The following is an 11,808-nucleotide window of genomic DNA, read 5'->3' on the forward strand; positions in this document are numbered from 1 at the left end:
TGCTTTTTGAAATCTACTTTAACATGCTTCATTTTTAGCTTATAGCTTCGGTTTCGCTAGGATTAGCTTTTAGCTGCTGTTTTGCTGGTTTTAGTTTTTGGCTTCTGCTTTGATAATTTAAGGTTCAAGCTTCTTTATTGTCATTCTCATCACATGTGGTACATGAGGTGGAATGAAATTGTGTACTCAAGGTCCCAGTTACACCCAAAAATAGCAAAAAATATAAAGTACAAAAAGAAACAGTATATAAGGATCTAAGATTAAACACTAATAATGTAAAATAATATTGTGTATTAAACAGCAGCCTGAACATGAAGATCTCTTATATTCCTTTGACAGTTTTAGCTTTTAGTTATAGTTTGCAGAAAATACAATATGTGTACCTCTTTTTATTTTCTTTGGCTCTCAGCTGAAAGACATAAAATTGTGATCACATGTTTCGGCGCACCACATACAGCTCATCAGCGTTAGCATCACAGTGTGACAACAGTTGCTGGATTGTTTGCTTGTTTTTGCTGTAATGTGATCAAACCGCATACACAACACAGACTTTATGAAGCAGTGGTTCCGGGGCTGAAACCTTAAAATATACTTTAAAATAAGATTTTCTTGTATTTTTTTTTAACACGTCTCCTTCCTGCTTATAACAGTTTATTTTAGTCATTAGCTATATTGTAACACACGGAGACCAGAGGAAACAATTAGCTACAGGCAGACGACTGAGTAATGTTTAATTCACAGCCGATTTATGCTCTCCAGTAACCTGCATGTTTTCAGACTGTGGGAGGAAACTGGAGCAGCTGCTGAAAAGACACACAGCACAACGTTTGAACCCTGAGCTGCTCTGTAATGTTTAATGATAAATTAAATTGCTCCACGCACTATCCCAGTTTTAATTATAACCACTTTATGATCTTTAGGTACCACTTTACAATAAGGCTCCCCTTATAGATGCCTAATAAATAGTTTACATGATTAATTTTTCCATAAACACTTTATAAATCATTAATAAATGTTTATTATGCATTAACTAAGGGTGACAGAGACAAAACTGACCAGTTTCTTTCCAAACAGTGAGCCAAATCTGTTCACCTAAATATTTAATCTAGCGTTATATTAAACATTTGAGACTGTTACTACCTTGTAAAGTACAATAAGTATGTGTAAACCTAATTTTTTTTAGCATATAATATTGTACTTTATCATTGCATTATAAGTATCTTCAACTAATATTATATCCTAAAAAATAGGTTTACAAATGCTTATTGTGCATACAAGGTAGTAACTTAGTCTGAAATGTGTAATATAACAACTCTAGATGAAGTTTATAGGTGAACAGATTTGACTCACTATTTGGCAACAAACTGGTCACTTTTGTTTCTCTGTCACCCTTAATTAATGCATAATAAACAATTATTAATGATTTATAAAGTGTTAATACAAGAATTAACAATGCATCTATAAACGATTTATTAGACATCTATGAGGAGCCTTATTGTAAAGTGGTGCAGATTTTTGTGTATGTCCAAAACTCTGCCGGGTTTCTGGTCTGCACCTAATCCTGGCAACACATCACTCCAACTCTCATTCAGCTTCGCTGGCTTCAGGTCAGATCTGGGATTTGTCACTAAATTCTCCTTCTCAGCTACAAATCACTGCATGACTGTCCTCTGCTGTATGACCCTCAGGATGGCCCTCGGGCCATCACACCATAAAGCCACGGTGAAAGAGCTTTCATCTTTAGAATTATTAAAAAAAAATTAAATATGTATTTAATCAAAACAAACCTTTAACTTAGTTCTTCACTGGCCCCAAAACTGACTCTTTTTGTTCTTGTTGCTAATTTTATTCTTATTGTGTGAACCCTGATTCAGTACTTACCTTGTTGTTTAGTACAATCTACTTTTTGTGCTATTTTAGCTATTTATATATTTCAAAATGTTTAGCTCAGTCTAGAAATGGGAGCTGCATTTTTTTGTAACATTTGCATAGTTTTCCATATAAATACTTAACTTTCTTTACAAAAAGTTTCCCCTTAAATTAAGATCTCAATGTTTTTTAAACATTGTTCTCTTTGAAACTTGCTTCAGTGTACTTGTTCTTTTTCTGTATTCTCATGCTAGTTTAACATTTTAGCTGCAGTTCTGACACTTTTTTCTACTGCTAGTTTTAGGTGTTGGCTTGCTCTTAGCTACTAAAAGGTTTTAGTTATTGTTTAGCTACATTTAGCTCTTTGTTTTATATTTTAGCTAGAGTTTAACTACCTCAAGCTAGTGTTTTGCTCCTTTCAGCTTTCACTTGGATTTTGTTAATTTTGGCTTTTAGCCAGCATTTTTGCTTTTTAAGCTTTTTAGCTAAAACTATTAGCTAAATATTAGCAATTAGCTTTTAACTATGTTTTATTACTTGAGGCAAGTAATGTGCTACTTTTAGCTTTTACTTAGCTATTCACTAATTTTAGCTTGTAATTCCAGCTTGCATGTTTTTTTTTAACTTTTTGCTAGTCCATTTATCTTTTAACTTGCCTTTTCCTTCTTTTAGCTTTTAATTAGTGTATTGTTTCTTATGTTTATAGTTTTGCTTCTTTTAGCTAGAATAACTCAATTTTGTCTTCTTTAACAAATTTCAGCATTCATTCAGCACTCAGCATTCACCCTGCAACAAATTCAATCTCTCTAATTTAATTTACATTTAATTAGCCTTTTATTTGATTTAGTCTGTTCCACTGGTTAGCATTCATAGGTTTTCAAATGTTTGTGTTGTTTTAAAAGGTTGTTGATTATCTCATGCCGCTCTATTCATTCACACACATTTACTCACTACTGACTCATGTTTGGGCTGCTGTTTAATATACCACATTATTTTACATTATCATTGTTTAGTGTATTTCTTAGATCTTTTAATGTATTGTTTAGCATTCGTTTAGCATATATCTGAGATCCTTGTATACCGTTTATTTTTATACTTTATATTTTTGTTTGTTTTTTGCTCTTTTGGGGTGTAACTGAGGTATTGAGTACACAATTTTGTTCTACCTCATGTACCACATGTAATGTGAATGACAATAAAGAACCATGAACTTGAACTTGGTGTATGAGTGGTGAAGGCTGCACAGAAGACTGTTGGAGTCAGTCTCCCCACCATCGCAGACATCTACACCTCCAGATGCAGGAAGAGAGACACCTGCATCATGAAGGACCCCGCTCACCCAGCACACACACTTTTTGCCCTGCTCCCCTCAGGAAGGAGGTTGAGGAGTATTAAGTGTAGAACCACCAGGCTGAGGAACAGCTTCTACCCTGAGGCTGTTAGACTCATGAATCTCTAAAACAGGAAAAATCACTGTGGAAATTACTGTGAAAAAAAAAAAAGACTGTGAAAACTGCTGGAATGCCACTTGGTTGTTGATATGTGCTGCTGACTATCCATGATGCTGATATCGTGCTGCTGATTATTTCATGTTGCTGTGTTCATTAGTCCTCATCTGCTCTTACGGACTCATGTTTGTGCTGCTGTTGTTTTGATTGTTTTTGTACCATTAGTGCTTAATGTATTTTTAGTCTTGTGTATTCTCAGTTTTAGTGAATGTAGTATATTCTTAGTTCATGACTCGGATCTTACTAATGTTTTTCTTTACAATTTGTATTTTTGTTGGATGTAACTGGGACCCTATGTTATATTTTCATTCCACCTCATGTACCACATGTGATGAATGACAATAAAAATCCTTATATCCCTAAAAAAACAATTTCTACTTCTTTTTCTCTTCTTCTTCTTCTTTCTTTCCACGTGTATCTGTATTCTGACAACTCGTAATACTCGTAATAATTGTCTGATTTAATAAACAACATGCCGAGACATGCTCACTTTGTGGCAAATTACACAAGCGTGTGATTCTCTACGAGATGTCTGGACTTGTCTTGACGAACAGAATCCTCAGCAGCAAATGTCTCGCTGTGTCATTCACCGTCTCTCGTTCCTTGTTCCCCCCCACCTTTTGACGTTTCTCTTCTTTATTTTTCATGAAGCAGGTTCAGCATCCACGCCCATGTGCGCTTGAATAGAGGGAGGATTCAGCTGATGCCACAAAGCCAAACCTCGGCTTTGATTGTACAAAAGAATGACACAATTGAAGAAAGTCTGGCTGTAATCATAAATGACGTATCAACCTATTTTGAAATGCATGTTTGCCACATTTTGTGTGTGTGCACGCGCACGTGTGTGTGGGTGAATCAGTGCATCTGTCAGCTCCGACACAAGGATCAGATGCAAATACAAACGTGCAAAGATGCGTCAAGTGGGAAGGCAGGTTTCCATGGCAACTGGGTTGTGTTTATCTCCGGTGTGACTCAACGTGCTTCGCCATGTGAGCCTGACCCAGCTACGCCCAGGCAAGTGTGAACACACGACCAGCAAAGCCCAGTAAACAGAGAGAGGTTGTTCCAGTTTCCTGTTGCTTTTCATCTGCCGTGATTATTCTGGCATCTCCTTCATTTTTGACCCGATGACCTAAATCTGCTGTGGGCCAACCGCAAGGCACTGCGGGCCAAGCATTCGCTCCTCATCTCCACCCAAGTTCTATCTGATCCTCTTTTCCTGTTTTTATACAACCCCTCTTTCTTCATCAGACATTACAATCCAGCAGGAGTCATGCTTTTTGTGACGACAGTCATGTTAAATGGACAGAGGATCTGTTTCATGCTGCAGGCCGTGCAAGCCTTCAGTGCAGCTTGTTATTATTTTCACAGTTTCAGTTTTCGGTGCTCTGCTTTGAGACCTTTTCAAGAACCTGCATCTCACCCAGAATAGCTGTTTACTGAATGAAACAGCGCATTTGACAATCAGGGATGTGTGAGAATGGGTATGTTGGCTTGAATGTGACACCCTGGTGCAGGCAGCAGAAACAGAGACACCCAGTGTTGGATGAGCAGTATAACAAACTGAGGCTTATGTAATGTTCGGAATTTGCACTTGAGGTGTTTTCTTTTAATGGTTTCCAGCCTTTGTTGTCATAAAACTGCTGGGACACATGACGAGTCACAAGTTAAAGGAGTTATGAGGTGTTCAAAATTGACTATGAATGCGGCAATTGTTCTCTTTAATGCCAGACGCACATAGTTAAACACATAAAGGAGTTCCTTTGAGAGTGGGGGGGTGGGGGGAAGCAAACATGGTCACACATTTTCAGCACGGCCCCGGCCAAATGTTCAGGAGTCTTATCGCAGATGTAAAACTGGGACATTATGTAATCACAACAAAAAGCTGGGCCAAATGACTGATGGATTAACAGATCCACATGGTGCTGCTGAGTCACAGAACCTGACAGGCATCTATAAAAGTGCAAGTTGTGTTTGTTGGACTGCTACAAGACACGACTGCCAGATGCAGATGATGTGTGGAGGATGGACCAGTCACCAAAAATGGAAGCCTGTGCCATGATTGTTAGACTCAGAAGGTGTGCAGAAAGTCTGCATTGCGTCATGGCAGAGGAAAAGTGGAGGGAAGGGAGACAGGACGGGTTGGGAAGCAGGGGTGCAGCTAGAGGAGGGAGGGGTGTGTCCTCACTGACCTAGTTAAAGCAATGGAAAACCCCCTCCGCCTCCCTGCTCCCCCTTGCCTCACCGCTGATGTGTAAAGGGCACTTTCAGACAGTACCAGGTAGATACAAATGAAAGCACATGAGTCACAGAGGCCAGCTGATCAGCTAGAAGGTTGCAGACTAACTGAATGTGAGCCAGGAAACAACAAACCAAGAAACCAGCTCCAGCTTTTTTCTCTCAAGGAAACATCTAAGTGAAAAGCAGATAGGCCTAAATGGATTTCAAACAAATTAACGAGAACAACAGACCACATCTAAAATAGCGAGCTCCTTCATATCCTGTGCAATATTAGATTTTTGCCTTTATTTCCACAGAACAATATCTCTAAGGCTTTTAATAAAAACGTAACATAATAACTGCCAAACACACTCTAATAAACTGGATCTAATCTAACATCTCCCGAGCCTTTCAGACTTCCCGTTTTTTTTATACAAAATGAGCAATAAATGAAAAGCAGCACATAAACAGGCTGTATTGATTGGAATGATTTTACCTAATTATCTGCTTCTGCAGAACGAGGCAAGTTTTTCACTAACTCACCTAAATTAAATCTTTATGGTTTTCTCTACAGCGGTGGTTTTTGTTTCTCTAGCTTGCAGCAGCTCACCCTGTTGTTCAAAAGCTTTAAACCTCGGAGCAGATTATTTCCTTCACAAGTTACTTTTTCCCAAAATTCAAACTGCGTTGCCTTAAATGGATTTAACTAATAAAAAGGCAACTTTATTCTCCAAACCTTTCTGTGTGGAGCCGTCTGTTTTTGTGACATTTGTTCTCATTAGTTCCACTCAGCTGGTCCAAAAAGCATTCCCAGAAACCTTTCTCGTACATTCTGCTTTTTTTTTATAAAGCTCTCACTTGTTCATTCTCAAGTTTCTCTCGTCAATCGCCATTCTGTTCAATGAACTTTCAGCCCCAGGTCTTTGAAGATAAATTAAAAGCTGAGGCTGATGCTTTTTGGCTGATGCAAACTGGACGCTTTTACCTGAAAACTTTACAAAAGGTTTAACTTTGAAACCCACTGTAAAGCTCTACAATAAATACAAAACATATAGACACCTGTATGTGAGGTTGTTAGAAGCCAGATTAACACACATATTTTCCAGTTTCTGAACCAACATTCTTATAAGGCCATAAAAAAACCCTGTGTGGAACAAACCATTTGTTAGTTATCGTTGACCACGATGCAATGCAAAAGATAACTGACTCAGACAATGAAACCTTTGTTTAGGCTAATCTTGCCTGCAAAGGTTTCATGTTAGTTTTCCACAGTATGCTTTTGGTGCTGAAGTCATTCATACTCTGACATCTCAGAAGCACACGAACTTTATCCTGAAAGGGTCTACAAAAAGACAAAAGGAGGCAGAGCCTTCAGTTTTCATGCGTTTTCTTTTTTGGTGATGCTAGATAAGATAAGATAAAACTTTATTGTCTACTACAATTGTAGCAGAAATTCTACTTTGACACGCTCTACATTTATCATACATTCACAAGAACCAACAATAGAACATAATAAAAACCCCATTATCACCATTAGTTAACAATATTAGGATGTGTTTGCTTAGCTGAGAGACCTGAAAACGTTCCTGGGGCCAAATCAGTCTGGCCCTTGATATTCTCATACAAAAAGAAAACAACTTGAAATTGGTCATCGAAAACTGTTTTTTGGTATTAAAGGAACATTTCTTTTCCCCCAACGAGAACAACACAGTTTGAAATACTGCATATTTAGCTAAGAGTTAATGTCTAAATGAACAGTCAGCAGTGTTTGTTTACAGGCTGCACATTTAATACGCAAAGTGTTGTTTTTCACCATTTCTGCTACAGGCTAGAAAAACAACAAACGCCCTGAAAGGATCTTCTGACGCATTTGTCTGAAGTACTGTTCTTACAGAGCAACCAATCTGCAAACAGATGTTACATCCTGCCATACAACAAGGACTGACTCTCTATATTTGCAGATGATGTGATGTTATATTTGATAGATGAAGGCAGCATTCTGGGCTCATAAGTCACTTCTTAGAGCTGTTTAACCAAGTTGAAATGACTTACTGTGGGAAACAAAGTCCATGCTGTGGGCTGTTAGACATTCCATCATGTAGTGACCCTCCCTATACTGGTTCTGCTGGTCTGTTTCTGCTAAAATGCACAGTGTTCCACCATCCTATAAATGTCACAGATGTGTTTAGAATGGGAGCTTGAAATTAAAAGAAAATTCAGAACAATTCACTGACTCCTGTTGTCAAAACAGTTAAATTGAGAATTTTCTAACTGTTTAGTTCAATAGGAATCTAATTACAGAACTAAACTGTCGGTAATTATACAATTTCTGATTAGACTCTTCTTTTGACCTTTGTTTCCAACTTAAATAAACTAAATAAACTGAAACAATGAATACACGCCATTTGTTTCAGCTGCTACCTCAGATCTGTAAGGACTAAAAAGCACACACGTTCTGTAAAAATGCATTCAGAGTGACAAAGTTACCACTAACTTGAGCATTCTATGAAAAACTGCGCTATGTGGCTAAGTTTATGGTTAGAAACTTATGAAGATCAACACTGTGCAGTCTGGTCTGTGTCCTGTCTGATCAGAAATACACACTTTTTAATATTATCACAATGCAAAACAAGCCTATTTTTACGAACAGGGGGTTGAATTATTAGTGTATTTGTCTCAAGTCAGATGTTCTTCTAAACAACTCAGTAAAATAATACTTTTCCCCCACTGTCACATGAAACTCAAATTGGATTTTGTTGGTAAATATAAAAAAAAATCTAAGAACAAATTTATCACACAATAAAGTATTAGGCACCATATTGTTAGGCATAAAATACACAACAGCTTTCTGTTGTTTAAAGTTCATTGATCAAGACTGACCGAGGATAGGATACTTGTCTGCAGACACAACGCAGCCACATACAAAGGAAACATTTTTTTTATTACCAGAAAAAGAAGAAACGACACATCGTGCACGTATAATGCAGATGTGCTGACAAAAGATGTGGGCGTCTGCAAAATGAGTTCTTTAGGTTAATGAACAAGAGAACAGCTCACGAGGTAAGTTGTTTTTAACAGCAATAAAAAGTTTTGTCAAGGTTTTAGTGACAGAAACGTGTCAGTTATTAAGAAAAGTGATCATGTTTAAGGAACATGTGGGCAACCTTTCTGAAATGTCTGTGTTGCAAACTTAGATGATGGTGAAAAACAATTTTTTTGACAGCCAACTGATTTGCACACGATAACAACTGCGGGCTGTCTCGTCTGAAAGATCACAGAAAACCAACACCAACAGGTTTGCGTGCACACATCTTTTCAAAACTTCTTTATGAATGCCAGCTTATTAAACATCTAAAAGTATTAGATTACCAGGAAGTTGCTTTTTTTTTTTTTAATCAATTTGATCTCTTTGGATCTCAGATCATTGAACTAACCATTTGTTTTATGGTTCACAGAACAATATGTCCGGCAACGGCACCAATAATACATGCTCAGTGGGTTATTTTGAGTTTTCAGCTTACACGCCAGTATTTCTGATTGGCTTCTTTGTTAATGCTGCTGCGCTGCGGGCCTTCATCTCCATCCGGGGCTCCTGGACATCCACCCACATCTACATGATGAACTTGGCAGTTGCTGACTTTGCCCTAATCCTATCCCTTCCCTTCAGGATCTATGACACCTTCTTCTGCCTACCTAAAACCTACATGTGCACTTTTCTCATGCAAATTCATTTTGTCAACATGTATGCCAGCATGCTGACCATGACGGTCATCAGTGGCCAACGTTACCTGGCTATAAGGTTCCCCCTGCAGGTCAGGTCCCGGAGGAGGAAGAAAGAAACAGCGGTTGCTGTGTGCTTCATCATTTGGGCCCTCCTGGTGGCTATGGCTGTTGCTTTTCATCACGAGAACAATCCCGAGAAACTCTGGACATGCTATGAAAGACGTAAAGATTTTCCACTCAGCCTAAAATTTCTCATTCTCCTGGTGCTTGTGGGTTTTGCCCTTCCTCTGCTGATCATCGTCTTCTGCTCTGCTCATTTAATCTTTATTTTGTTAAAGAAGCACCGCAGCTCAGCAGAAAGGAAAAGCCTCATTGGCATCGTAACAACAAATCTGATTGTGTTCCTCGTCTGCTACACACCCATCCATATTGCTTTTGTTGTTAACTTCTTACAAACGGTTCCCTCAGACTCAAACTGGATGACTGAATTTTTGCCAGCCCACTGTTTTTTACGAGTGTCTGAATGGATCTCGTCCACAAACTGCTGCTTTGACTCCATTAGCTATTATTTTTTGTTGAAAAAGTTTTACACATAAACCAGTTAGAGAACACCCTCCCTTTCCCCATCGACCTGTGTGTTTGCGTGTCTTTGTTTAGAATAAATGACGTTGTTGCAAGAGTTTTACTCAAAGCGGTCCCACTGACTGTTGTTCTTCTGTAATGCTGCGTGACTCCGGAGGGAACTGAAAGAGCCAGAGCCACTGGTTTTATTTTCAGTTCCCTGCAGAAGGACCTGGAGTGAATTTAAATTTAAAAGGGCTAAAAATACTTGTGACATTTTAAAATAATAATTTTAAAAAGCAGTTTTTAATTATGTATTTTTTTTTAAATAAAACATGCATTTTGTTAACTGTAGCAGCTTCTGCCTGTATTTTTACTTACTTTAATTAGAAAAATGTTAATTTCACTGACATATTGATTGATGATATAGTATGTTTTATTTTTTTTTTTTATTTTTCCTTTTGACTGCTCCCTTCGTCAGGGGTTGCCACAGTGAGTGAACTCACACAAGGATTTGGCAAGAGTTTCACACTGGATGCCCTCCCTGACACAACCACAGTTCACCGCACTCCAGCTGTGTGGTGTAGACCACTCACAGGAAAGCATTCCTGGAAGAGCCCTCATTGTGTTATTACCCTTAAAAAACAACACAAGGAACAGTGGCACTAAAACTATGTCATTGACCAAGACATTTGTTTAATGAGTAAATAACCTCCACTATTTGATGATGGGACATGGGCACCGGTGATCCCTGTGACCCAAAATGGAAGAAGCGAGTAAAACATAATGGATGGATGGATGTTTGATGATGGCGGTGTGCATTGAGTTAGATAATTATTATTATTATACATGATTGAATCCTGACAGATGTGAAATGTTTTACAGTATTTTATCGAAACAGTGATTGTGAGTTAGTCTTTGCTGTAAACAGCAGCTCTCAGATCTGTTTCAGGTGTAGCAGCTCAGACAGAGAGACACTTTTCACTTAATACAGTACAAGTACACTCATGGGAGCATTTCTTCCTCCCTCGACTGGCATCGTCCATAATGTCCAGCAGATTTAGAGTCCTCGTTTCTGCCGTTGTCACCAAAGTCCAACTTCATGCCAACCAGAGCCAGCCCTCCTAATCAGTTTGTCCAGTCCGGATGCATCCTTCTTGGATATGCTGCAACCGCACCCCCAAGCATACGGTGTACAAAAGAACACTGGGAACCACAGACTGGTAGAACACCTACAGGAGCTTCCTGCAGATGTTAAAGGACTAAAACCTCAGGAAGTACAGCCTGCTCTGACCCTTCCGGTGGTCTGTGTGAGTTGTCCATTCCAATTTGCTGTTTAGCCACAGTCCAAGGTACTTTTTTTTTTTCATTCAACCTTTATTTAGACAGGTAAATCCCATTGAGCCTCGAGGACTCATTTACAAGAGAGACCTGATTTCAACTTAACTCAATACTGCATAATAATAGTATTTCATTATTAAAAGCAGTACACTTATAAGTCTACAGCCTCCACCTCAGTCCCATCTATCAGAACTGGTCTTGGCCTTGGTCTGGATTTCTCAAAGTCAATAACCAGCTCCTTTGTCTTTGAGGTGTTGAGCTGTGTTCATGGAAGACTTCAGTCAGCAAGGTAATTCACCAGTTTGAAGCTCTCCTCATTAAAGTAAGGCTGGAGCACACACATGACAAGCAGAACCTAAGGAAAAACGGAGGGATGGGGAGAAACAACACACAGACTCTTCTGTAACAATGACATTCAATTTAAACGAATGAAACTAATACAAGGAAGAGAAAATCTTTCATTAATGCAGTTGTCTGATAATTGTAAACACTTTTATTCATATGGGGAAAAACAAGCTCTGCTTTCTTTGGTTAGGGGTTTATCCATCCATCCATCCATCCATCCATCCATCCATCCATCCATCCA

At 38.5% G+C, this 11,808-nt stretch overlaps 1 protein-coding gene across 1 annotated transcript; it reads left to right on the forward strand.

The window, feature by feature from the left end:
- Nucleotides 1–9,058: 9,058 nt before the first annotated feature.
- Nucleotides 9,059–9,916, forward strand: gpr35b (G-protein coupled receptor 35 b). The gene has a single exon (XM_037681340.1). The coding sequence runs from the start codon at nucleotides 9,059–9,061 to the stop codon at nucleotides 9,914–9,916; it is 858 nt and encodes a 285-aa protein (XP_037537268.1).
- The last annotated feature ends 1,892 nt before the right edge of the window (nucleotides 9,917–11,808 follow it).

Source organism: Nematolebias whitei, chromosome 9 (assembly GCF_014905685.2).
Source record: "Nematolebias whitei isolate Nwh7 chromosome 9, NemWhi1, whole genome shotgun sequence".
In the NCBI taxonomy this organism is placed as follows: Eukaryota; Metazoa; Chordata; class Actinopteri; order Cyprinodontiformes; family Rivulidae; genus Nematolebias; species Nematolebias whitei.

Excerpts from the sequence above, each read along its gene's own strand:
- gpr35b (XM_037681340.1), top strand. The coding sequence starts at position 9,059 with ATGTCCGGCAACGGCACCAATAATACATGCTCAGTGGGTTATTTTGAG.